At 34.8% G+C, this 24361-nt stretch overlaps 1 protein-coding gene across 20 annotated transcripts in view; it reads right to left on the reverse strand.

The window, feature by feature from the left end:
- Nucleotides 1-1763: 1763 nt before the first annotated feature.
- MBNL1 (muscleblind like splicing regulator 1) overlaps nt 1764-24361 on the reverse strand; it is a 190179-nt gene continuing 167581 nt past the window's right edge. For 9 of the 20 annotated variants that reach the window (XM_019627420.1, XM_019627555.1, XM_019627412.1 and 6 more), the window contains 7 exons: nt 22204-22461; nt 20972-21025; nt 19932-20085; nt 12088-12123; nt 11299-11393; nt 8141-8215; nt 1764-5191 (listed from right to left, as the gene is read on the reverse strand). In XM_019627420.1, coding sequence (XP_019482965.1) covers nt 8159-8215; nt 11299-11393; nt 12088-12123; nt 19932-20085; nt 20972-21025; nt 22204-22461 — 654 coding nt within the window. In that variant the 3' untranslated portion in view covers nt 1764-5191; nt 8141-8158. Of the gene's footprint in view, nt 5192-8140; nt 8216-9314; nt 9379-11298; nt 11394-12087; nt 12124-15363; nt 19612-19931; nt 20086-20971; nt 21026-22203; nt 22462-24361 lie in introns of those variants that run through there. The other 11 variants (XM_019627498.1, XM_019627449.1, XM_019627482.1 and 8 more) reach the window with 8 other exon arrangements.

Here is a 24361-nt window from a genome sequence, read left to right on the forward strand (position 1 = left end):
GGCCCCTTCTAGGGATAGCTGGGACCACCCATGGCAAGAATGATGTGCTGGAGGCTGGGGGATGGCACAGGGCCACTTTAGAGACATTTCAATGAAGTCCAGTGTTTTTTACAGATCAAGAGAACTCAGAATAATCCCTTGACATTTGAATCTCTGTATTTCACCTTTTTTGACCTCTTCACGATATTAATACAGGAGACTTTGAACTTTTTAAAGTGGGTATGTTCTAGGCTTTCAAGTTTTCAAATTCTTGAACATTGTGTTGTCTTCAGAACGTATGTTAGAGAACCTCAAGTATTAAAGTGACTGCCTTACACTCATCAGAGAATGGAGTAATCACAAGTAGAAAAAGAAAAACGTGTTGCTGAGTGTCCCCCAGGTTTCTGTACATGTTAAGTGACTATTTCCTGTATGAAGGTAGCTACTGCTCAAAATGGTGCCTCAGTAAAATTATAGATTGCTGCGTGTCACTGACCTTTAGGGTCCGTTCAAAGTGTGAACTCCGTGTCTAGAGTCTGTAATGAAATAATAGCTCTAGCAAAAGGTTTTGTTTCTCAAATAAAAAGAAACTAATGACTTCTAAAACAGGGTCCCATCCTGTGAACTGAGGACCCCTAGTGGTCCCTGTAGTAATAACGCCTTCTGAACAGTAAGTGGAGAATGAGCATCTCTCAGACACCATTTTTCAGATGCATGTATATGATGTTGTGATTAATAAAACACAGTTTCACTTAAAGTACTGAAAACACTACAATGGGCTTTTGTTATTGCAATTTTTTTACAGTTAAAGATACCCAAAGTATTACCACTAATTGGAGAAAGCCAGATGTTTTGATGTTACTCAAACAGGCTGTGATCAGCTTTAGCTAATCATCACTAGGGCAGCTATTCTTTTTTCGATAAGCAACACCTCAAATAGTTAGATCTACTGAGAATAACAGAAATGTTCTACAGCACTCAACCTGTAACAGAATCGTATTAAGTATAAATAATGCATTTATATTTGTTGCAATAAGTGTAGGAAAAAAAATTGACCTGCAAAGGAGAATTTGCAGCTTTGACTGAAGACCCAGTGGCACAGTCACATAAAGTACCAGCACTAAGTGATTAGATGAGCAAACTTCTTCACAACGGAATTTTGGCCTTCCCTGGCTATCTATGGAAACTGCAAAACGCAAAGCCATCGGGGAAAGCAGGCCTCACTTCAACTGTGTATTTAATTCACCATTAAAAATTCACTCACACACACACTCACACACCCTCAGGAGTTATATCACAGCCTGGCTCAGCTGTGCATGTTGTATGTAAACTCTTTTATCCCTCTGAATCGAGTCTCCATTATTTCTTTATGGAAATATTCTCTTAGATTGCCTGATTTCCAGTGTGAGTCTCCTAAGGCAGTCAGGCAAATGCAAGTTCTTGAATAGAAAGACAGTGATCTAGAATTCATAAGAGAATGTCTTTTTTTTTTTCCTTATTGTTTTCCCCCTACACCTAAAATCATAACAAATAGTACTTAAAATGTCAGGGGAGGGGAGGGCAAGATTTTTCAGAAAACAATGGGCGTAGGATTGCGACAATACCTCAGGACTCACATTCTCATTTTTGGTATCAAAGGATAGTGAGGAAAATGGTGAATGCCTTACTTGCCATCAGGTAAAACCGGACGATGAATTTTTGTATCAATATGTGTGTAACGCCAGGCATGCATGAATAATGGAAAGGCGCAAAAATAACTTACTCTTCAATCTCAGATACACAAATATACTTAAGAAAGAGAAGTTTTATTAGGGCAATTTCACTTTATTTTTCCATACAGCAAAGTCAACTACTGCAGTAATAATAAAATAAGCATAAAACAAATTGCAGCCCAAGACAAAATACATAATTTTAGGCAACTACAAGCAGAAAGTAAGTTGTGATTACATAATAGTAAAACCAAGCACATCTGTCCTTTCAGCAGATGAAAGCAGTAGGGTTGCTGATAAGTGCAACTTTATAACCAGCTGGAGTGAAGGCTGGCTACACGATTACATTAAACAAGTGCCCATTATCACATTTGCTTTTTTGAGTGCTTCTGAGTTGAAAATTAAAACCGTGAAAATTTTGAACTGTGTTTTATTTTTTCACCTGCTGAAAGAACAGGCTCCTACAGCAATAAAAAAACAATCACATAACAACTATAGCTACGGTGTGCTGTTTGGTTTGCCTGTTTATGGTTTAAATTTTGTGAAAGTCAATACTTGTTTTGAAGATTTGTTTTTGTGTGTGTGTGTGTGTGAACAATAAACCACTGAAATTGGCAGAAACTGATTTGAATAATATATGTCCTTAGTATAGTTCTTTCTCTCCTTTTTTTTTTCTGTTGAAGTTTTAAACATGCAGTAGTTTTGAAAAATGTAAGGAATATTTGATCCATGATTTCACCTTAATGGTTGAAGTGCCTGCTATTTTTGGTAATGATCTTCAGGCAGATTTGGCCCAATGGAGTTTTTGTCAGTCATGAGATCTCGGAAGGGTGGCATATCTTTCCAGCTGAAAAAATCCTGGCAAACTACAAGCTGTCCACAAAAAGCAAAGCAACATGTTTGAAGGGGTATGGAGTGCTAACTCTGTGCCACTTTTGCAAGCAATTTTGCTCAGTCTGTCATTTTATTAGCCTTAACAAAACTCCTTGTAATTATAGACGTTTTTATTCAAAATAAGATCTTACTATTATACAGGTTTCTCTCTTTTGACTATATACAGAAGTGCAAAAAGTCAACCTTCTCTCTAGACGTCCCAACATGCTAAATTGCAGCATAATCAACCCTCAAGAGTTTGCACACACGCTATAATTCTCATTACGTAAACTTTGAGTATTTGGATTATCAACAAAAAGTCCCTTGTTCTATTTATTGATTATGCAGCTTATTTATAACAAGGCCTGATATTCAGGGATTTCAAAAATATTAAACAATACTTTAACATTTGAAATGGATACAGTAGAAAATAAATTTTATTCTAATATCTAGGATCTAGATCTTCTTATAATAACTAATTACAAACAAAATAAATCATCAAAATATTACTCAATTGTCTGCCAGGATTGTTGCGATAGCAACAACTTAACTTCTTACTTAGCAATGATTATATATTTATAAGATATCCATATAAAAGATCTTTGTTCTTTTAATGAAAACTAGACAAGAACTAACAATGACTGACACTCTTACACTTTAATATTAAATCAGTAAAATATAAATCATTTAGTTAACAATAATACGAATATTCATATGACACTACATGTAATTCAAAACTGAGTATGTTATGAAGGAACTACTTTAATTTTTTTTTGTATTTTGAAAAATTCATCGGTAAAATCTAATAAAACAATAGTCTATAAACTGAAATGGTATTCAATTGTTAATAGAAAATGAAATTTAATAAATGTAGGAAATGAAAAACTACATTTTTAACAAGAAAAATAAGTAATATTCTATAATGTAACTAACTACAATAACATGTGAAGTCACCATTACTCTCTTAACACGATTGAAATTACATTGGTATGGGTTCCAACCCGTAATGTAATAATCTAAGGCTTTAATAGATGTACAGTACAATCAGTAAAATCAACACATCATTCTTATATTAGAAAGCATCTCTCTCAAGCATAAAAACTTGCAGTAAACTTGGAAGTATGGAAAGTTCTATAACAGAACTTTCACTTCTCCCATTCCATACTCTAACTACCAGTGACCTGGCCCCTACTTCAGCAATTTTTAGAACTGCTGAACAGAGCAAAAATATCCTTTACTAGCTGCAAAATCCAAACCACAAAAAAGGAATTCCTTTGGATGAATCCATTCTTAAAAACTGAATGCACATCTATTTTTTTTAATTTTGTAAAAGGCTTTCTAAGGCTATAAGCAGTTAATCTGAACAAAATAAAACAAATCACATATAAAATTCACCCATGTACTTAACCCACCCAATTGCTAGGTTAATTAAACATTTCCCATTTTCATATTTTGGTTTATCATGCATCTGATGACAGTGCTGCTTTCTTCTTTGTTTAGAGTCACTATTTTAAATGTGACTGTGATGAAGCATTTAAGCAAACGTGAAACCATTTTTGCAAAGCATTTATAGTCTTTTGACTTTTGACAGAGCTATAAATAGAAGCAAAATAATTTCCTCAAACATTTTTTTGTTATCGTGTCTCAGAAATGGCATATCCCTTTTGAATACCATGTTATACAGTATAGTATGCATAAATATTACACTACAATGCATTAAAATAATTTTTATATATATATATATCTATTACATATATCTCCAGTATGTGTGAGTTTATCTGTATTGAGAGAATTTGTGTTGTGCTGTCTATTGTTACTGTAAAGTTAAATTGGCCATTTCTGAGACAGCTTTGGTTTCAAAAAAAAAACAAACAAAAAGAATGGTGCCCTTTGACTGATTAGTACTAGCAAATAAGCAACAAAAAATGTGGCTCTGAAAACAATAACACTGAAGAAATAATACTCTAATTTGATGTACAGTCTATGGCACTTCATGAGAATCCTTAACAACATGGTACTTAAAGCCATGATGTGCTTTAAAAGATACACAGTTGTGGTTTTGCTTGGCACATTCATCTCTGTCAGATCCCTCCCTCACCACATCTTACAATCTATTACATTAAAAATATTACTCTTAAACAAAAATGACTGTGCATGCACACTCTCATCTATAATGGCAATTTTAAATACAAGGTGCACCTTTGTTATTTGTAAACCTTGAAAGAAATAAACTTATTTTTAAAAAATTATATCTTGGTCTACAGACGTACCAATACATAATAGAATCATGGTTACACCATAGTCTGTCTTTTCAAGATGGCATGAATATATAGGAAACTAATTAGGTATGCATATTTTAATGCATAACTCTGTGCTAGAAAAGAAAGACGATGTTGTTCTTTGAGACAGGAATATCACCTCAGCACGAGTATCAATTAAATGTACAAAGTGTATAGGCAACAGTGTGCAGTGGATTTCCATGTTGTCTTTTCTTCTGATTAACATGCAATGTGTGGATGTCTTGTGGCTGAGGGGTTTTTGTGTGTGTTGCTTGACGGTATATACAATATGGCTAATGACCTCGTCCTTTACTCTAACCAAGCACACTGTCCTTTCCTCTTTAGTATGATCTATAAGGGAAAAAGAGATAATTGTTGTTAAAACAGACAATATCTAAAAGCAGTTTCCAATATCCATTTAACATGAAAATCGTATTTCTTGATTTCAAATGTGAAATGTATGACATTATACCTTCATATAACAAGAAAAAACACTTTACAAGTACAAATGGATCGAAATCTGTTTATCATCTCTATGAGAACACAATGACACGCAGAGCTTAATGAAACTGTAGGCTCTGCTCAAATATCGCCCAACACTAAGCTCAAAGTGTAAAACAAATTTGCAGAAACAAGGGACATAATATACGTAGCTCTTTTTTTAGCATTATCATTGTGGGGCAGAATTTAAACTCACTTTACTTCTCCTCTCAAGTTTCATAGGTTTCAAGAGGAATGATCTGGCCTACAAAATTAAAATCCATGCAACAAGTCCTACTAAATACAACTCATTATACAGACGGTTGGTCCCTGACTTTACAATGGTTGGAATTAAGATATTTTTGACTTTACGATGGTGCGAAAACAGTAATCACTCAGTAGAAACCAGTTGGCTGAGCTATGATGTCCGGTAGGTTAGGTGTACTAAGTGCATTTTTAACTTAATGGTATTTTCAACTTATAATGGGTTTATGAGGAAGTAACCCCATCATACATTGAGGAGCATTACTGTATTTGGGTGCTTGATTAGCACAGCATGTGTTTGAAAAGAAAAAGTGACCATTTTGGATAATTTAAATTTTGGGGTGATTTTTTTTCCTAAAGCTAAGAAACATAACCATCATTCCTTATGCTCCTGATGAATTTAAGATTGAGTGATGCTATATTGTACTTGTTAGTACCAGTTTTTATATGACATTTGTTCTCCTGAGAGCAACTTTACATATGAAAAGTATACTTTAGAACACCACCGTATCATGAAAGAGACCACCATTTTGCTGCACTCACAAACCAGTTTAAATATTGCAACTCCTTATGAAAATGACCGATCGTTTCTTATAAAAACAGAACATTAAATGCCTAAGTTTCAATATGGACAAATCCACTGGTTTGCTAATTGCTGGACTTATGGCCATTTGGCATCATTTTTTTCAAACTGGATTATTGCTAAGAAATAGAACAGAATTTATAATATATATATATATATATATATATACATATATATATATATATATATGTATATATAGACACCAAACATATTCGATTGACTATAAAAGCTTGAAACAGATTTTTTTTTAATGTCAAAAGAGCTCTTCCTCCAAACCTTCATACTACAAAGTAATGTGCTTGTTAAAAAATGTAGCTATTGTTCAGAATAATGAATGTTATTTTCAGAACTACATAGAGAAAGCTTATGAAATAGACAGAAATTATTTTCAGTCATTTAATTCACAATGGCAGTATGTTTTTGGTAGTACTTCTCAGACAGAGTCGATCATTTCTTTCTTAGGCGGCTATAAATTTTGTCTGTCCTCTTCTGCACGGGCTCGACCTATGTCCAGCCCTCGTAATGGAGTACTATCCCTCTGAACTGGTTCTCTGCCACCATCTCCTGACTTGACACACTGTCCCTTCTTCTATAAGGCCCGTGCTCCTCTTTCTCTCTGTAACAACCTTCATTGTCCAAATTCACTGATTTTCTGACTCTGTTGGGACAGTTGCTCCTTCATCTTTGCTCCAAGAGAAATTTGTTCAAACCTCTCTTATTTTAATGTAGTGTGCTGAAATTTACATTTTTATCTCATTGTCTGTTCACCTTTACCACACTGACATGGTAACTAACACACAGTAGCACCAAAACGTCATTTGTAAATGTGTTAATGAAGAGATAAATGAGTGAAAGGAAGCAACAAACAATGATCACCCATCTTGTTTACCAGGTTCAGTTTTAAATGCTGTGGCTCTTTTAAAATATAAAAACAATTACCTACTGTATTTTTCAGCACATATGACAATGTGGATGCATGCACATCAAGTAAAACATACGCTCTAAGGATGAAAAAATGGCCACCTTTGCAAGTATGTAAGTCAGTGTGTCTGAAGATAAACCACAAGATCTTCAAAACATTTTCAGAATTATATGATCATCCGAGATGACACTTTCAAAGAACCTAAAGTTCATTTGGATATGTAGATGTGTGTGTGTGTGCATATACCGGGGGTCCCCCCAAAATGTACACGACTTGTATTCATCTTTTGTTATTGGTATATATTGAGGGTTACAATTTTAATACAGTTTTTTCTTTTCTCAAAATGTGTGTCCATTTTTTTGGCACCCTTTGCTTGTGAGTGTATGTATATATTTATTTAAACTCAGAATCTGCATTATAATGACCCTGTGGGTGGTAAAGCATGGGGTGAAGTGGGTACATATTCTCATTTAGGGTTTTGAAAAAATACTAAAAAAAAAAATAAACAATGATCTACAAAAGGAATTAGGAAACTACTACCTGTGAACCAAATCTGGCCTGCTGCCTATTTTTTACAAATAAAGTTTTATTGGAACACAGCCACACCCTTTCATTTACATATTGTTTCTGGCTGCTTTCATGCTACATTGGCAGAGTTGAGTAGCTGTAACAGAAAAAGGTGGCAACAGAAATCATATGGTCCCCATAGCCAACAATATTTACTATCTGGTCTTTTAAGAAACAGTTTGTTAGTCCCTCATCTACTCCTATTTACTTTTAAGTCATATTTTTCTTTTATGCTTGTGTTTATTTCTAATATGAAATAAAAACAAAATTTATTTTCCCTAAGTATTGTGTATATTTAAATGCTATTAACATATTTATTACAAAATTGTATGATAGAATCCCTCATAACCCATCTAAGATAAAAAATATGAGCTCTATATAAGTATTTTCTCAGAAAGCTGCAAAAATTTTCTTAAGTGCATTACACAATTATATCTTAAAAAACCGCCATGAATATATACTATATATTACGTAATACACTTACTGTTTAGTGATGAAAATTCTACATCTGGGTAACATACTTGTGGCTAGTCAGATGTTCGGCAGATATTATGGGTATCTAGCAAATAAAAAATTATTTAATGAATGATCCATGCGAGAAAGCCAACAATCAAGAGATGAAAACATTTTAATATTAAATTTTTTAAGGAAAGTGAAATTCAGCTGTGAGGTGATAGTCCATTTCTGGTCAACATAATGGTAAGTTAATGTAAACTTAATGCCAAAGTAGCAACTCATTTTTTTAATCTTTGTGTTAAATACTACTATAAATGTTATTGGTTTTTAGGAAGTAAGAGAAGTAAAGCTATCAAAATTTCATGCAGAGCAATAATTGAAAGAAGCCCTTTTTGTTGGCCTACACACACGCGCGCGCGCGCGCGTGCACACACACACACACACACACACACACACACCTGTGGTTTCAGTTATTCAGTAATCCGGAAATCCAAATAGGAAATGTCTTGCCTAGTTTTGTGCAACCAACTTCAAACATTTTTGTTCAGGTTACGGTGTCTAACTTTTTTTTTTCCAATTTAAAATACCAGGTGTGGAAGTACAGAAGAGTATTTCAAAAGAACTGGATAAGGGCATAAGTTTACGTCACAATATATTTCTGAATCCTGATTGCACATTTCATTGTATTTTAAATGAGCAAGAGAATTTAAAAACATGAGAGAAAATACAGTAAGAAACCAATATAGAGGTGACTATTTCAATAGTCCCCAAAGTCAATTTGTGGCCTGATTTTCCTCCAATCCAGAATTATAGCTACTAACCTGGGGGAGGCAGCACAACAGATTAAGACTATCAGAGGACTGAAAGCACGGGTTCTAAAACTAGTCATCTATGTCCTGGCTGTGTAACCTTGAGCAAAGCACTTAATTACTCCATGCTTAAATTTCTTCATCCTTTAAATGGCAATAACCCCATTTCAGCAAGGTTGATGCAAGAATAGTGAAATCACATACATGAAGGCATTTTTTGTTGTTTCAATTTAGATGCTCTAGACTAATTCAACATATTACAATCCACAGTCTGGAATGTAAATTAATATGTCTCTATTTTATTTCCATTTCTCAGCTAACACCTTTACACAATTTTACAGCATTGGCAAATGGCACGAAAATGTGCTCCAAGCATAATGAAGCTTCTCATACCATTTTTCCTGCTGCTGCAGGACAGGATGTTGCACCCAACAGTGTAGAAGCATCAAGGATGGGGCTGTCGAAACATACCAAGGACCTTCAACACCACTCGATGCAGATGAAGGGCCAGCTATAAACTTCTGCATGCATGCAGGCTGCATTTTGTGGCATCAGCTATTTCCAGCATCGCTAATGTACTGTAGGCATATACATCTGTATGTATATGTAGATATAATATATGTGTGTATATATATATCCATTCCCTTGTCTTTCTTTTGGTTGTAAAACAGTATGAAGACCCAAGATTATGCATGAAATGGTCACAGCACAATGCAAAAAGTAAAGTGTCCCCTACAATCCAGGTGGCCAAGGGCATGTTGAAATTTGCTTTGCTATAGTTCTGCTTACACCAGCAATTCCATAGTCATACATGGTACACACGAGCGAGTTCAGCATCATTGATCTACACCATAAATGGATCACATCGAATCCATTAAAAAATTTCTGCCATAGGTTATGAACATGCCACATATGCACAATCTAGCATTCTTGTAAATGAGTCTGATGTGTTAGCATAAATCCGGGGATATTTTGACAAGCTTCAGAAAAACTAAGGATCTTTGCCAAGAAATGTTTAAAGCCAGTCTGAAACTTTAGGATACATCCACTTGGCACACTACTTTTGAACATTTTTAAAAATTAATTTATTTATTTTTGAACATTTTTAATAGCTGTACTAATAGCTTACTGTTCTTCAACAGTACAGAATGTATTCTAGAGACCAGGGTGGCCACTACTCATAGCATGACTACAAATTCAGATGGCACTCGATTGGCCTTCTCTTCCCAAGGGGCAGCATGTTGATTCCCGTCTGATACTGGTTCTTTTGACACTCACTGGGTATATTTAACCTCAGTCTCTGGGTTATCTGAAATTTGATTTGGCTCTACATTTTTTTCATATGCTCTTAACCCTATTGAACTCTGCTTTTATAACAAACATATCTGTATATTCAAGCCAAAACCTACTTTATATAAATTTGACTTTGATTCAACCAGTGTTTTTAGAACATAATTTTAAATAGCATTGGAAAATGCTTGTTGAATGAATGTCAATTTTAAAATTTTAAATATTTTAATAATCATTTTCTTTTAGTCATTCTTATACATCATAAAATTTAAGTTTCTGAAACAGTTCCCCTTTACTTAAAAGTAACCTGTGTAATTGTTACTCTCTAAACTTGTATGGAACACAGAATGACTCAATTTACCATATTTGATGTCTTTTTTCTTCCTTCCTAACTCCACAACATTTATGCTGAGTAGTTATAGAAATAAAAGCACTTAGGTTTTGTTTTTGTTTTTTTTTCTACTTAAAGCACCAAGAATCAAAACTTGGACACAAATTTAATTTATTTTGAATATGCAAGCTGGTTATCAAACAAATAAAACTATAATACATTCACAACAAACTCTATTTACAAGAGTAGTCATTTGTGGCATATGTCACAGATTTAAATATTTTGCTTTCTATTAAGAATTTAGGAAAGAATTGAGAAATTGTATATACAAAATATTTATAATAAAAAGCTTAAAACTGGCCACATTTTTTGAATGTCAATTGTAACTGAAAAAAAATAGATAATTATTTTTTTTAATTAGCTGTATTTTTGATTGGTTGAAATACCTGCATGGTTGGTTGAGGCCAAATGAGAATTGCTTGTGTAAATATCATTTTAGTAGCTTTAGAAATGGAGCTGCGACAACTTGGGAGCACTTAACACATGGCAAAAAAGCATTCTGCGGCTCGTCATAAGAGAGAATGTGTAGGCCAACAAGAGGTATCTTTGAAACCCCATGCTATTAAAGCACCCACTACAGCCCTCACGTACACACGATTCCCACTGACCCCAGTGAGAAAGCCACGTGCGTAAGGGCTGTCAGATTGCGCCCTATTAGAGTTGGTTTGTAAGAAACAAAGCTGTAAATTAGCAAACCTGGTTGGCTGTGGCTGTTGCAGCGAAGGGAACACTTGTGGCAGATGTTGTTGCTGCGGACACAGTGGCTGGCGTAGCACCGTGCACCATGGGAACTTTCGGAGGGAAAATCATATAAGCAAACATACAGAAGAGTGTGGCAACATGGAAACCATGGCAACATGGAGGGGTAATTGGGCATGGTATTTATCACAGCAGTAAGCCATGTGACGGGACATCATCACCAGCGAGTGACATGCAATCACAGCGCAAAGCAGGACAACATTCCAGGGAGAGAAGGGGCAGGGGGATGAAAGAGAAAAAAAAGGGGGGGAAAAAAAGCTTGTTACCATCAAATCAAGAAAATTGACACAAACAGGCTTAATTTGCTAAGTCAAAAACAAGAATTTTATATAGTGTTCATAGTTAGACATTCAAAATCTAAGTCAACATACAGGTATTTACTTTATATATACAGTTATCTGTTTGAATGAAAGTAATTTTTCTTATTTACTATTATAAAAATATACAATATATTACTTTTATTAGATTTTGATTTTTTTTTTTTTACATACCAGAACTCATAGTCCAATCAAAATCCACTAAAGGTGACTAAGGAAACTTGTGTGTAAAGAAAACATTTATGTGAGTCCATGTCAATTAAATAGAAAATGACATTTAATTGACAGGTGTTAGTAAAAGGGAAATGGACTTGCCCAATAGATATAAGTTAAACTTAGCAGTGGATTTTGAGGGGCTGTGAGGTGGACCATAGGTTTAAGATAATCAAGAAACAAAGCTGGCACCTACCAACACTTGTAGCGGGTGTCATGCACAATATTGAGCCTGCCCATCATGCATTGCAACAGGAAGGTGGATTTGAAAAGGGAAAAGAATTAAAACATCCCATCACACGTGTAATTAGGAAATTCATTTGAACAAAGAAGAAAAATTGTTATTATGGGAACAGTGGCATGTAACTGTCAGCACAATCAAATCATACAATAGCACAGTGATCAATTAGAACTAGTCTCAAGTGAAGAATAAAAGCCAGTGTAACTGTGTGCTGGTACACTTTGTTTCTCCTAATTGCTGCCTATAAATAAAAGTATTTTGAGAGAAAAAAATTAAACCTGCTTAATTCTTTTAAAATACTACTGTAATTTTGTTTTAATCTGGTTACTAGCCGTCTGGCAGCTTTGCTCGTTCTGACTTTCACATAGGAATGTCTTAATGTCTCCTTAATATTGAACACATGTTAAATAACTGGAAATATTATTTATTATTAAAATGCTAAATCATTCAATGCACAAAACTAGCTTAAAAATGTAATGAAACCAACACATTCATTTTCATTCCCTTGGTTTTATTTTTCCTGCTGTGGCAGCAATCACACAGACATGGAAGAAGTTGTGATCATACATATAGGAATTTTATTTGAAGGGATACCAAGCAATAAATCATGTATAAAGAGAAAGTGCAACTTCTGCACTGCGCTAGTTTGGAATTTAAATGTAGGGAGAACATTTAGAGGGGATATGCTTTCTTATGTTTCGAACTGGTTTACTCAATAGATATCTGGGAAAACAGACTAGTTTTCATTGTTGGTTTAGACCCTCAGGACTTCTTGGAATAGCAAATATTCTCCAAAATTTCATAAACAAAAAATTGGTAATTAGACTTCAAAAAAAGAAAACACAACCCTGAATGGGAGATAATGAAGATACATATATTGCATATGGGGTGTTACCACTGATGTTCACAATTGTTCAACCACGGTGTTAAATTAATATTACATATAAAGTCCTTGTTGTCTTTGACATATAAACATTGAAAAATCTATTTTACCAAGTACAGGGCACTTTTCCACATACAAAACCACTGTTATTTTTCTGAGTTTCTTTTAGACTCCCAGATTTTAAAATATCAAATGATTTTATACTTCTCTCTAAAGCTTGGCATCTCCTATTTAAATACTAGCAGCATCTGGGATGAACATTTGTTAAAAAATATCTGCCAATTGAGTCTTGTCAGAGATGGCCCTACAAAACAAAGCTGCCATTGAGAACCACAGCTTACTTAACTGGCATCCCTGTAACAGCTGCAATTAGTCTGTTATCACAATGAGACAGTGGACACAACGATCAGTGATTACACTTGGTAATAGAGCTGTGGGAGTGTCCTCTGAGGTGGGGCACTATTACAGCAGGAGGCATTATTTAAGACACTGGAACATCTCTGTCCTTTGCTACCACTACCTACTCAAAGACTTGTGAAAGACAACAGAAGCACACCAGAAATAACAAAGACATTAATCTGAGACAGTAGAGCAAGCAAACTTTAATACGGTAATACTGGGTCTAGAACCTGAGAAATCATTACCCTCTAATGATAGGCGGGAGGACTTGAAAAGAGAGGATGAAGAGACAAATGAAAAGGAATAACGTGGTATTTCAGGAATATTAAAGCTAGTTTAAGTATTCTACAGGTTATAGGTTTTAAATTTATTATTTATTATTATGCTGCAATTTGCCTATTCTATTACATCCCATGCATAATTAAGCCTGCACATGCTGAAAATGAGTTAAATTTACCCTATCTCTCTAAAACCCCAAAGCTTTTGTAATTTAAATTTTAGTTTGAGTTATCTTCCTCATTACCATGATAACCAATGCACACAGTTTTGAGAGGGATTTGCAGCAAATAAACATAAGGCAGCAATGAAAATACTAGCCAGGGTGCAATAACTCACACATATGAAGACATAATGCTGTAGGACCCACTTACCGAAAACAAAAATCACTTAGGAAATGAACACAATGTCCATCTTTACATCAAAAGGGCTGATTTATTAATCATGATGCACGAGTAGCCAATTAAATTTTTTCCCTCAATTTTCAGCCAATTTAAGTGAATGTATTTGTCAATGTTAAATTTTCCCTATGAAGATATTTGCATAGCAGAATGGTGTGTTTCTGAGAAATGCATTACTTTAATTACATGACTTTTTAAATTAAATTTTTTAATCGCTCTGTATGAAGGTGTAGGAAGAAAATTTACAAATGAGATATAGGCATAGTTAAAATTACTTCAAGGAGAAGAGGAAAAGAATTATAATGGACATTTGGTTGGAGTTTCAAATTTAGATGTATTATGATCACAAGTATAAAGCTGACTTAAGGTCTTCTAAAACTAATTTATATTATTTAGGACTAAAAGTTAGCAATCAATTGAATTATTCTCAAAATTGGTATTTAAAGAGCCACAGCTTCATATAATTTATTCCTGCTTCTATTCAATCTATTGAATTCTATTTTATTGCATTATTAAATTCAAGAAATAACAAATAAAACTTAGTGCTTACTATGTTTCAGGCATTATTCTAAACTCTTTAGACTTGCCTGTAAAAGTGAGTTGAGAGAATGTGCTATCATATTATGTTTAAAACTCATTCAAACATAACCCTATAAAATCCATTATTATCTCCATTTCACAGATAGAAAAATACAAATGTATAGACAGATTATAATTTGTGGTAGAGCTGGATTTAAACTTCCAAGCTGGATTTATAATCACTATGCTAAGTTTCAAGTAAACCGCTTGCATTAATTTCATCACTTATAATAAAAGTGAAAAGCTGAAAATCTTTATTTTCTTTCTGTAAAAACAACCCTAAGCCCTTGAATATTCCCCTCTCCCTTACCCCTCTAAGGAAGTTCCCCGTCTTTTGTTTCCTTTTAACTGGGAGAGTTGCCGTGCACAAGCCAAAGCTGAAGTTACTTGATGCAAACTTATTTCTAGATCTTTTTAAATCATAAGCCTACGCTGATTGAAGGCAATGTGCTTGGAGGAGGGAACAGAGGTGTGCTTCTGAGGCTGGCAGGTAGGCAAAAATGGTGAGGGAGAGCAGAGAGAAAAATTCAAGACTGAACTCCACATCTTGTGACAGTACAGCATAGGGAATAGAGTCAATGGAATTGTCACAGCTATGTACGGTGTCAGAGGGGTAGTAGATTGGTGGAGAGGGGTTATCACTTTGTGGGAAGCGTAAATGTCTAACTAGTACATGGTTTTGCACACCTGAAATTAATCAAAAAATAAAATAAAATAAAGAATCTGAGAAGGCCTATTAAATCTTAAAAAAAAAAAAAATTCAAGACTGAGGAGGAAGGCAGACTGCAGGGTCCACAAGTAGTTAGGCAGGTAGCCTGTTCTTTCACAACAGCCCTGCAGGTGGCAAGCTTTCAAGAGAATGGGCTCCATGTCAGGCTGGGCGGCTTAGGCAAGGATGCTCGGACCCAAGGCAGGCGTATACACCCTGGAGCACCGGCCTTCAAGAAACCTTGTAAGCATGGACAGTGAGTACATTAGAGGTGACCAGTGGTGACTGAAGACTGGAGAATGGGTTACCTGAGATGACTGGACTGCACAGGGCCTCTCCTTGAGGAGGAAGAAATGTAAGGATGGGGTCCTGGAATCCCAGTAACACTTAATATTTCTGTCCAATGCAGTGAGATTAGAGTTTAGAGTGGGACTTACTATAAATCGGGAATATAAACTGATACAAGTAAAAGTGAAATTTCTTATACACCCTACTTTTGGGGGTGAAATTTGTACTTACAACATATAGATTATGCATAATCTATACAAATAATCAATTTGGCTTTGAAGGGTAAAAGTAAAAAAAGTAGTATGTATCTAAAATTAAAAAAAAAAACTTCAATGTGAACATAACCTAACACTTGTATTTATCTTTAACTGAGATATAGGGTGTGTGCACCAGTCATGGAGTTAGGTGATCAGTAAGGGCTAGTGCATCGGTCCCATTCTCCCAAATTCTTTCTTAAGTCATCATGTAAAGAGCTCACAGATATTAAGAGACTGACTCTTGTCCACCTGACCTGAGTTCATATTCTATCTAAACCTTATAAGCTGTGCAACTTGGGGCAAATCACCAGACCTCTCTTGGCCCAAAATTGCTATTGGTAAAATGGGAATACTAATGCCAAACTTTTAGAGTTGTTGTGAGAAAAAATGAGATTTGTATATAAAGCACCCAGTGCAGCATGGCACAGAGCAAACACTAATAAAAGGTGGCTCTTTTAAACAAAATATGTAAAACTTGGCCCAGGCAATATGAAGTTCTGGGACTTGGAACTAAAGAGTATGCACACTTTCTAAAAGATTTACATTTTGTTTTTATTTGTACCTTCTTAGACAAATATTTCTGGATTCTAGATTTAGCCCTTGCATCTTAAGGTTGCAATCTCTAGTATAAACGCTAGTATATCATGTAGCATACAATAAATGTTTGTTGACTGAATGAATGGAAAGATGGACGGATGAAGGGATGGATGGATAGACGGACGGCAGATAGGTCTGTGGGTAGGTGGATGAAAAACAGGAAAGAATGGAGGGATGGAGAGAGGAAGGAGGGAGGGAGAGGGTGAAGCTTAGATAGATGGTTGGAAGGATGGATGGATGGATAAAAGGATGGACGAATGCGTGAATGGATGATGGATAGATGGGTAGACGTCACATAACTCCAATTTTGTTCTTAAAAGCTATGGTACATAGATTTTCTTAGACTAGCTGGCTGGCTTGCCACTGAACCCTGATATTTTGCCAGCAACCTAGTCTGTATACGTAGTCACCTGCTCTAAGGATTTGGCCAGCCATGCTTCACTGTAACTTCAATGTAACAATCCTACATATCTCTGAAGTTATTATTGAAGCAGCAGACTATAGGGCTGTAAAATTCTAAGCTGCAAAAAATAAATGACTTCCACTTCTTCTCAGTTCCAATGAAGATTTCAGAATATACCTTCCAAATTATTATATGGTGGTCAGATGGGATGCTCTGATCATGTAATTCTGCTGTATGTCTCCAGAATAACTTAAACTTTGGAAAATGAACTTCTTTTTATCCCAGTGATGATATAAGATTTCATATGAATTTGTGGTAGGATGGATTGCCTGTATTCCTCAAAGTGTATTTTTAAAAATTGAATTAGTTGATAAAATTTAAAAATCGAGAGATTTCAGATACAAACATCCAAATGTCCAGAATCTCTGGAAACAAATCATACGATGTGGCAACACTGGACATCAGTGATTGCACAATCACCCTAGGTTCACACAGACTATGAAGTAAATGGAGCCACAAAGGGGGTGCAGTGCACACCAAGGACAACTTGCCAGGCAGGTATTTCTCTGGGGCTACAAAAGGCTGAGACTGAACACTGACGGTCCTCTTTAGATTTGGCCTGAGCTCCCCAGTGCCTCCCACACCCCACAGCTCCCAATTTATTTCTTGCTTCACTTGTTTGTTTGTTTCCTGCCTGGTCCCTGAGGCACTTGAGTTTACATTCTCTGCACTGGATTTCTTTCCTTTCTGGCTGTGTGATGAAGGGGCATGGCAGAAGTAGGGACGGGCTAGCCATTTTAACCTTTTCATGTTATAGGGTCAATTTTTGTGCACTCATGCACATATTGTAAACAAAAATACTTTTTAAAAAATGATGGAGGCGGTACACCTATTTCTGATTATGTGGTTAAAAGGGTTAACCAGCAACGTAAGCCCTTTAAAACTGGGTTACAAATAAATGTTATTTTATATCACTATTAGAATAATTTCTTATCAGAGTGATTACAAATATCAAGAACAGACTATCTCTGATATATAATCATCATAAAAATGCAAATATATCTTAAAATTTTCAGCATATTTCAATATATTATGGCAGAGTCTATTTAAATTAACAATGCTTAGTTTGTAGAACTAAGGGATAAGTGTGATTCTGATTTATGAATGTGTTTATTGTTTTTCTCTAACTTGATCCTTTTTGTTCTGTTCTATCCACAGACGAAAAGCTATTCTAGAGAAAGACTGCTGTCATAAATAAGGATCATGCGTACTATACAATTAATGGTTATGCTTATTTAGAAAAGTCTTTAGTTATTTGAATATTGTTGGAAAAACTATGGAAAACCCTTTTGATATTATTTTAGGTTTCTTTAAATATATGGAAGAAGTTAGATTTGTTTTTATTTTTAGATTTTAAATAGGGACACTGACATTTCTAATGGTAATGTTTTATTCCATGAACTAAACTGACAAAAAAATTTTAATTTCATCAAAGAGATTATGGTAATTACCTGTAATTCCTTGAAACTTTGTCTAGTGACCTGACTATGGAAAAATTGATGGATTATTTGTTGGACACAGTGTAAATTTAGGGGCAAGGAAATTTATACAAGAGCAAAAAGATTAGTTTCTAGAAACCATACATGTTGGAAATCTCTGGAAAACTACAAATGTTGAGAAAGAAGTTTTAATATTATAAAACATAAGAGAAATGCATGTGATTTTTAACTCAGAATGCAAAAAAACAGATTAAATCAAAATGATTTAATTTTAATTTGAAAATGGACAAACTGCAATTTGATTGATACTATTTCATAAATACAAATAGCCTATGTGCCTACATGGGCTATTTAAATTACTGGAATATTCTAGCTCATTGAATGCTACTACATAGTCTACACATGAATGACAGTTTTTAAAGATGCACTGTATAAAAAGGTGTGCTTAGCAATAAAAACTAATATGAATATAGTTTATTCTTTTTTTCATTATTCAAAAATAAATGATCACATTCCCTCGTGGTATTAATGAACCTCATGCACTGTCAATACTGTCACTATACTAATGCGTCAGGATCTTTGACATACACACCTAGTCAAAAATGTATTAATTAAACTAATAAAATTATTTTATTAAATAAATACCAGAACCCATGGTATTTTTTTTTTTTTTTTTTTTAGAAAAGGTTAAGCGATAAAGAGGAAAATGGGATTGGTCTCTGGTTAATTGGATTTCAGATTACAAGGAGTTTAATATGTATTTTCTGAAGTAAATGAAAAGTGAATTAAAATAAATTTCCAGGTTACCAAATGGCTGATTAGTTTGTGTTTTAAAACTTCTACACCCTTGTGGATAGTTCTAGAGTATGTTTATGTGACTAAGTTGAAATCAAGTGAAACCACAAAGGTATAAACTCAATAATAAATATTAACTTCACTGAGCAGTTAGGGCTATTTCAATATTAGCTTAGAAGCAATAATGATTTTAATGAATGTACTGATTGGCATTGAAAAGAGCACTTTTTAAGAGCTCTAGAACACAGAGTCAGTTTTTTATTCTCTGCCTTGAAAACAAAAAGGCTGAAAAATCAAAGTAAAAACTGAAGGTGTCCTTTCATATCACTGAAATTAACTCTATGGAACCGTGAAGGTAAAGGGGTCTTACAGCACCAAAGTGTCATGAAGTAGCTTGACAGACATATAACAGTGTTGAGAAAAGAAAAGAAAAAGAAGAGAGCAATATTTCAATTCCAAATTACAAAAACAAGAATCAATATATAAAACATCACTGCTCTCTAATCCATGTTCCATGAAGCTAAAATTCTTGATTTTTTTTTAAAGGAAAACCACATGAGATACCTCAGATAAGTTTCCACTATTGACCACCTTACCTTCCACCTTATTTATGACTAACAACAAAATTGGGGGCATGGTTGGTTTATCTGCTCTACCAGTAGGACTCTATGTGGATTGTCAGATTCATTTCTTAACAAACTCAAATCCCTTACCTGGTGGGAGAAACGCTGTATGCTGTTGTAACTGCATGTTGGCTAGAGCCTGTTGGTATTGGAAAATACCAGTGTTAAAGACTGCGGTGGCACCGTTGGTTTTTTCAAGAGCAGGCCTCTTTGGTAATGGGGGAAGTACAGCTTGAGGAATTCCCTGTTTAGTGAATGAGTATAAAAAACAAATACCAGTAAAAAGAGAAAAAGAAAAAAGAAAAATCAGTTGAAGGCTAAAATTGTTAGGAAGCATGAGCAAGCAAGCAGCAGAGCACTTAACTACCCAAGGGGGAAAAAAAAATCTAATAAACAAAAAAAAATTTAAAACAAAGGCAAGATAAAAGCTTTAAAGAAGCATTATATTTTATCAAAAACAAAACAAAACACTAGTGCAACAGCACATGTTACAATGTGTTAAAGTGTTTTCAGTCCCATAATGCTTCAGGCTTTCTCTGAGAAGCCACTGTTTGGGAAAAGAAGAGAAGCTGCACTGTGAGCTCCATGAGGACGACAAGTATAAGCAATGTTAATAGTTAATTGTACAGAGTGACTGACACAGGTAAAATAAAAACGGATCCCACTCTGCTCCTCCCCCCAGAGCTACCTAGACATGCACATGTCCCAGAGCATGCAAGTTTTTTTTTTTTCTTAAACACTGAACTATAAAATATAAAAAAGTAAATAATTCTATCACTAAAGCCATGCTAATCAAATAGGTACATAAATATATTGTCAAAAATACATTTTTAACATCTTTAAAGTATGTCATTAGATGGTTCTACAATGTAGTTAAACTGAATGTGGGCTGCTGGGCTTTCAGAATCTTTCATGGTATGATATCCATCCAGGTACTTTATTATAAGTGTTTCCACTAATTTTGTCAGGAAACCACACTCAGTTTTGCATTGTACTTTACAACTTTATAACCGAAAGAGGAATATATATTTTTAAATTGATTAAAAAAAAATAACAAAAAAAAAAAAAAAAAAAAACTTGTATCTACAACAAAGCTACATGCCAAGCTAAAAGGTGAAAGGTCATAGTACCAGGTCAAAGGTTGCCTCGAGGGGTCGCTTCAGTGATTTGACAGCCGACTGAGTCTTAATTAGCAGGCAGCGAGCACATGATGGCAATGGGCCAGTGGGGTTCAAGCGCATTAACATAAACAGCAAGCAGAGGTGCATCATGGGGGCAGCAGTGCATTTTTGGGTAGGTGAGAAAAAACAAATAAAAAAACAAATCATCGGAATGCCATATACAACGAATAACAAGACTAAGCATGCACAATAAAGGCACTACTGAGTTGTTATTGGGAGGATAACTCCTCTTTGTAGTTAATTACAAACAAGATACTCTAACGGAAAAAAAAAAAAGAGTGAAAGGAAGAGAGGAGGAGAGAGTCAGCCTTCTGTATTTTTGCTCAAGTATCCGTAAACAAACACAGAAAAGACCTCTCTCGCGATGATTTTACTGTGCTATGAAATGCCACAGCATTTTTTATGAATATTTTAATGACTAAGTCATATTTATGTAAGAAAAGGACATTAAAAAAGCTAAGCAAAGAACAAAGAATGGACTCATTAAAATCAGCTTTTAGATCACATTAAAATTTACCTTAAGACTATAGTTTAGTATCTATTCTAAATGATCCAATTTCTATCTCCTGAGTACTGCTATCTTTCTCCTTTCTAGATAATGGCATAGTCAAACTTCTCTCGTTTTACAATTATGTTTATGCCACAATATTATTTAAGACAAGCTCGATAGCATACTGTTCAAAATCTTGTAGCTACTTCTAAAAACATTTTGTCAAAGCAATTCCTCTAAATAGTTTCAGATTACGTTACTGTTAAAAGCAAGATCTATGTAGAGAAGAGCCTTGATGTGCAAAAGAACACACCAGAGGAGAACAATGGCTGATTAGATGGCATACAGAAATAAGAGACCGAAAATGGCAATATTGTTAAATGGAAAAGGAGATAGGTGTTCTCTACAAAGCAGAAATTTCAGAAACCCTATGTCTAAGAATAAGACAGAGTATTAAGAGTTAGGCCAAAGATGGAAGCAATCTGAACCATTTGAGGAGTTACCCTCACTTCTGTGAATGGTAACTTCATTATGTATTGTCTGGGATACCTGAACAAACATATTTTCAGCAAAAAAAAAAAAAAAAAAAAAAGGAAAAAAAAGTTAATAAATGAAGAGCTTGTAGTCAGAGATACTTGTTCACTTTGCTTTTCTGACTGCTAGCAAGGAGGGAGCTGATGTCTCTACTCACCATGGCAGCTGCAGTGGCTGCAGCCTGTGCTGCTGCAGCCTGGTTGACCTGGTATTGGGCAGCCTTGATCTTGGCTTGCAGATGTGCGGGAGGGTGAAAGTATTTGCACTTTTCCCGAGAACATCTCCCTTTGATATAATCCATACACACGGTGACTGTGTTGTCATTGGTGTCAATCATTGTGCTGTCAGCAGGATGAGCAAACCGACAATCGTTTTCTCCTCTGTTGCAATTGCCACGCTGGTACTCTCGACATACCTACAAGGTCAGTAAGTGCATGGGGGTCAGTCAACAGAAACTCGTAGAATCTTTCAGAAGGTTTTCACTTAAAGCACAAGACCAGTGAAAGAAGGCTACAGATGAAAAGGGAAAAGATGATTTGCAAACGAAACATAAAATATCTTAAAAATTCCTACTTGAGTGTACAAATTATAACCCCATTTCAGTAAAATGTTCATGAGCAAGAAAACGCATTTGTGATGCTAATTACAGTAAAATATCTAATCTCAAAGTATGTTGCTATATTTATTACCAAGGGAAAAACAGTAACTTTAGAGTGACGAAATCTGGCAGACACCCCTTTAACCTAGTGATCAAAGTTAACATCACGTGACAAGGCATAATGACATCATGTGCCTATTTTTAGGATACGCTGAAAAAGTGCACAACATCACTTTCCTTGCATTATTGCTGAGAATGTATAACTGGAATTTAATCATGAAGAAACATCAGACAACCTGAAATGGAAGAAAGTGTTACAAGAACTGATCAGTACTGCTCCAAAGTGTCAAGTTCACAAAAGACAAAGAAAAACTGAGGCACTGTCACAGGCCTGACAACTCTGGGGTCAGAGAAAGGATGTTGATAAGACAGATGGTGAAATTTGATTAAGCTCTGTAGATTGGCTGATAGCAGTATATCAATGCTAATTTTCTGGTTTTGTAAGTGACTCTATGGTTATGTAAGAGATTAATATTTAGGTAAGTTGGGTGAAGAACAGGCAGGAACTCTTGGTTCTATTTTTGCAACTTTTGTGCTAATCGGAAATTATTTCTAAGTGAAGGTGTAAAAAGTAAAATTTGATGGCTTTTTTTAGTAAAATGTTTTCAGGAGATTTTTTTCTTTTTTTTATCATTAAGACATTCACTTGGTAGCTATATAAAGCAGATAGAAAAAGATTAGTTTTTGTTACAGTCTATTTGTTTTATATCTACTAATTTTGCCATGGGGACCACGGGGGAAGGGTGAAATGAATTATTTTGCATTCATCTGTTCAATTTTGACTCTTACTATTAAAGTTTGTCATGGTGCCTGCTCCTATCAGATTTCCAGAACTGTCTTCATTTGAGATAGTTTGACCTTTTTACCACAAGAGGGCCATCTAAAACATGGAATATCCTTTTAATATTTTCATGTTTCTACTTCAGGCTTCAAGTTAAGAGTTTTTATTTTTCACGTATCTTTTCACAAACAGCAAATACAGACCCCGAACAGTTTATTTTGGAGTTCAGCAAGAAAGAGAAATCAGAACCCTTATACTATTTAAAAAGCAAAGATGTTCTTGGATTTGTGCACGTAAAATGATCACATTTAATTCTAGGTGTTTTCCTCGTTATATTCATACCCCATTATTGAGGACAGTGCTTCCTTTAAAAAGGGCTGTATAATTTATACCATGCTAGATCTTAAAAAGAACATTATAAATGACATCTTGCACTATTTGGAAACTTCAAACTTATTAGGTAAAGCTCTGTATTCCACATACATACTGTACTAATGGCCCAATTCTATTCATCACCTCATTCAATTTATTTAAAAAATTATTGAACAACTACTATTCATGTCTCTGAGAGACATTAGGAATACAAAAATGACTTAGGAAGTTACAGATAACCCTATATATATATTTTCCTTTGCATTTATCTTCTTGAACAAAAGAAAGCAAGGATAACCAGAAGGTTATAATTTGAAAAGCAAAAATGAGTAAGCTGTTATCCAGAACGATTGCCCTTTACTCTGGCTGAACATAAGAATCAACAGGGGAGCTTTCTAAACCGCGAATCCCCAGTCCCTAACCAACACTTACTAAATTAGGCTCATCAACATAGATGGGAAGACAGACACACTTACATGAAAATAAAAACTTTTCATGTATACA

The sequence above is a fragment of the Hipposideros armiger genome, unplaced genomic scaffold (genome assembly GCF_001890085.2).
Source record: "Hipposideros armiger isolate ML-2016 unplaced genomic scaffold, ASM189008v1 scaffold_16, whole genome shotgun sequence".
In the NCBI taxonomy this organism is placed as follows: domain Eukaryota; kingdom Metazoa; phylum Chordata; class Mammalia; order Chiroptera; family Hipposideridae; genus Hipposideros; species Hipposideros armiger.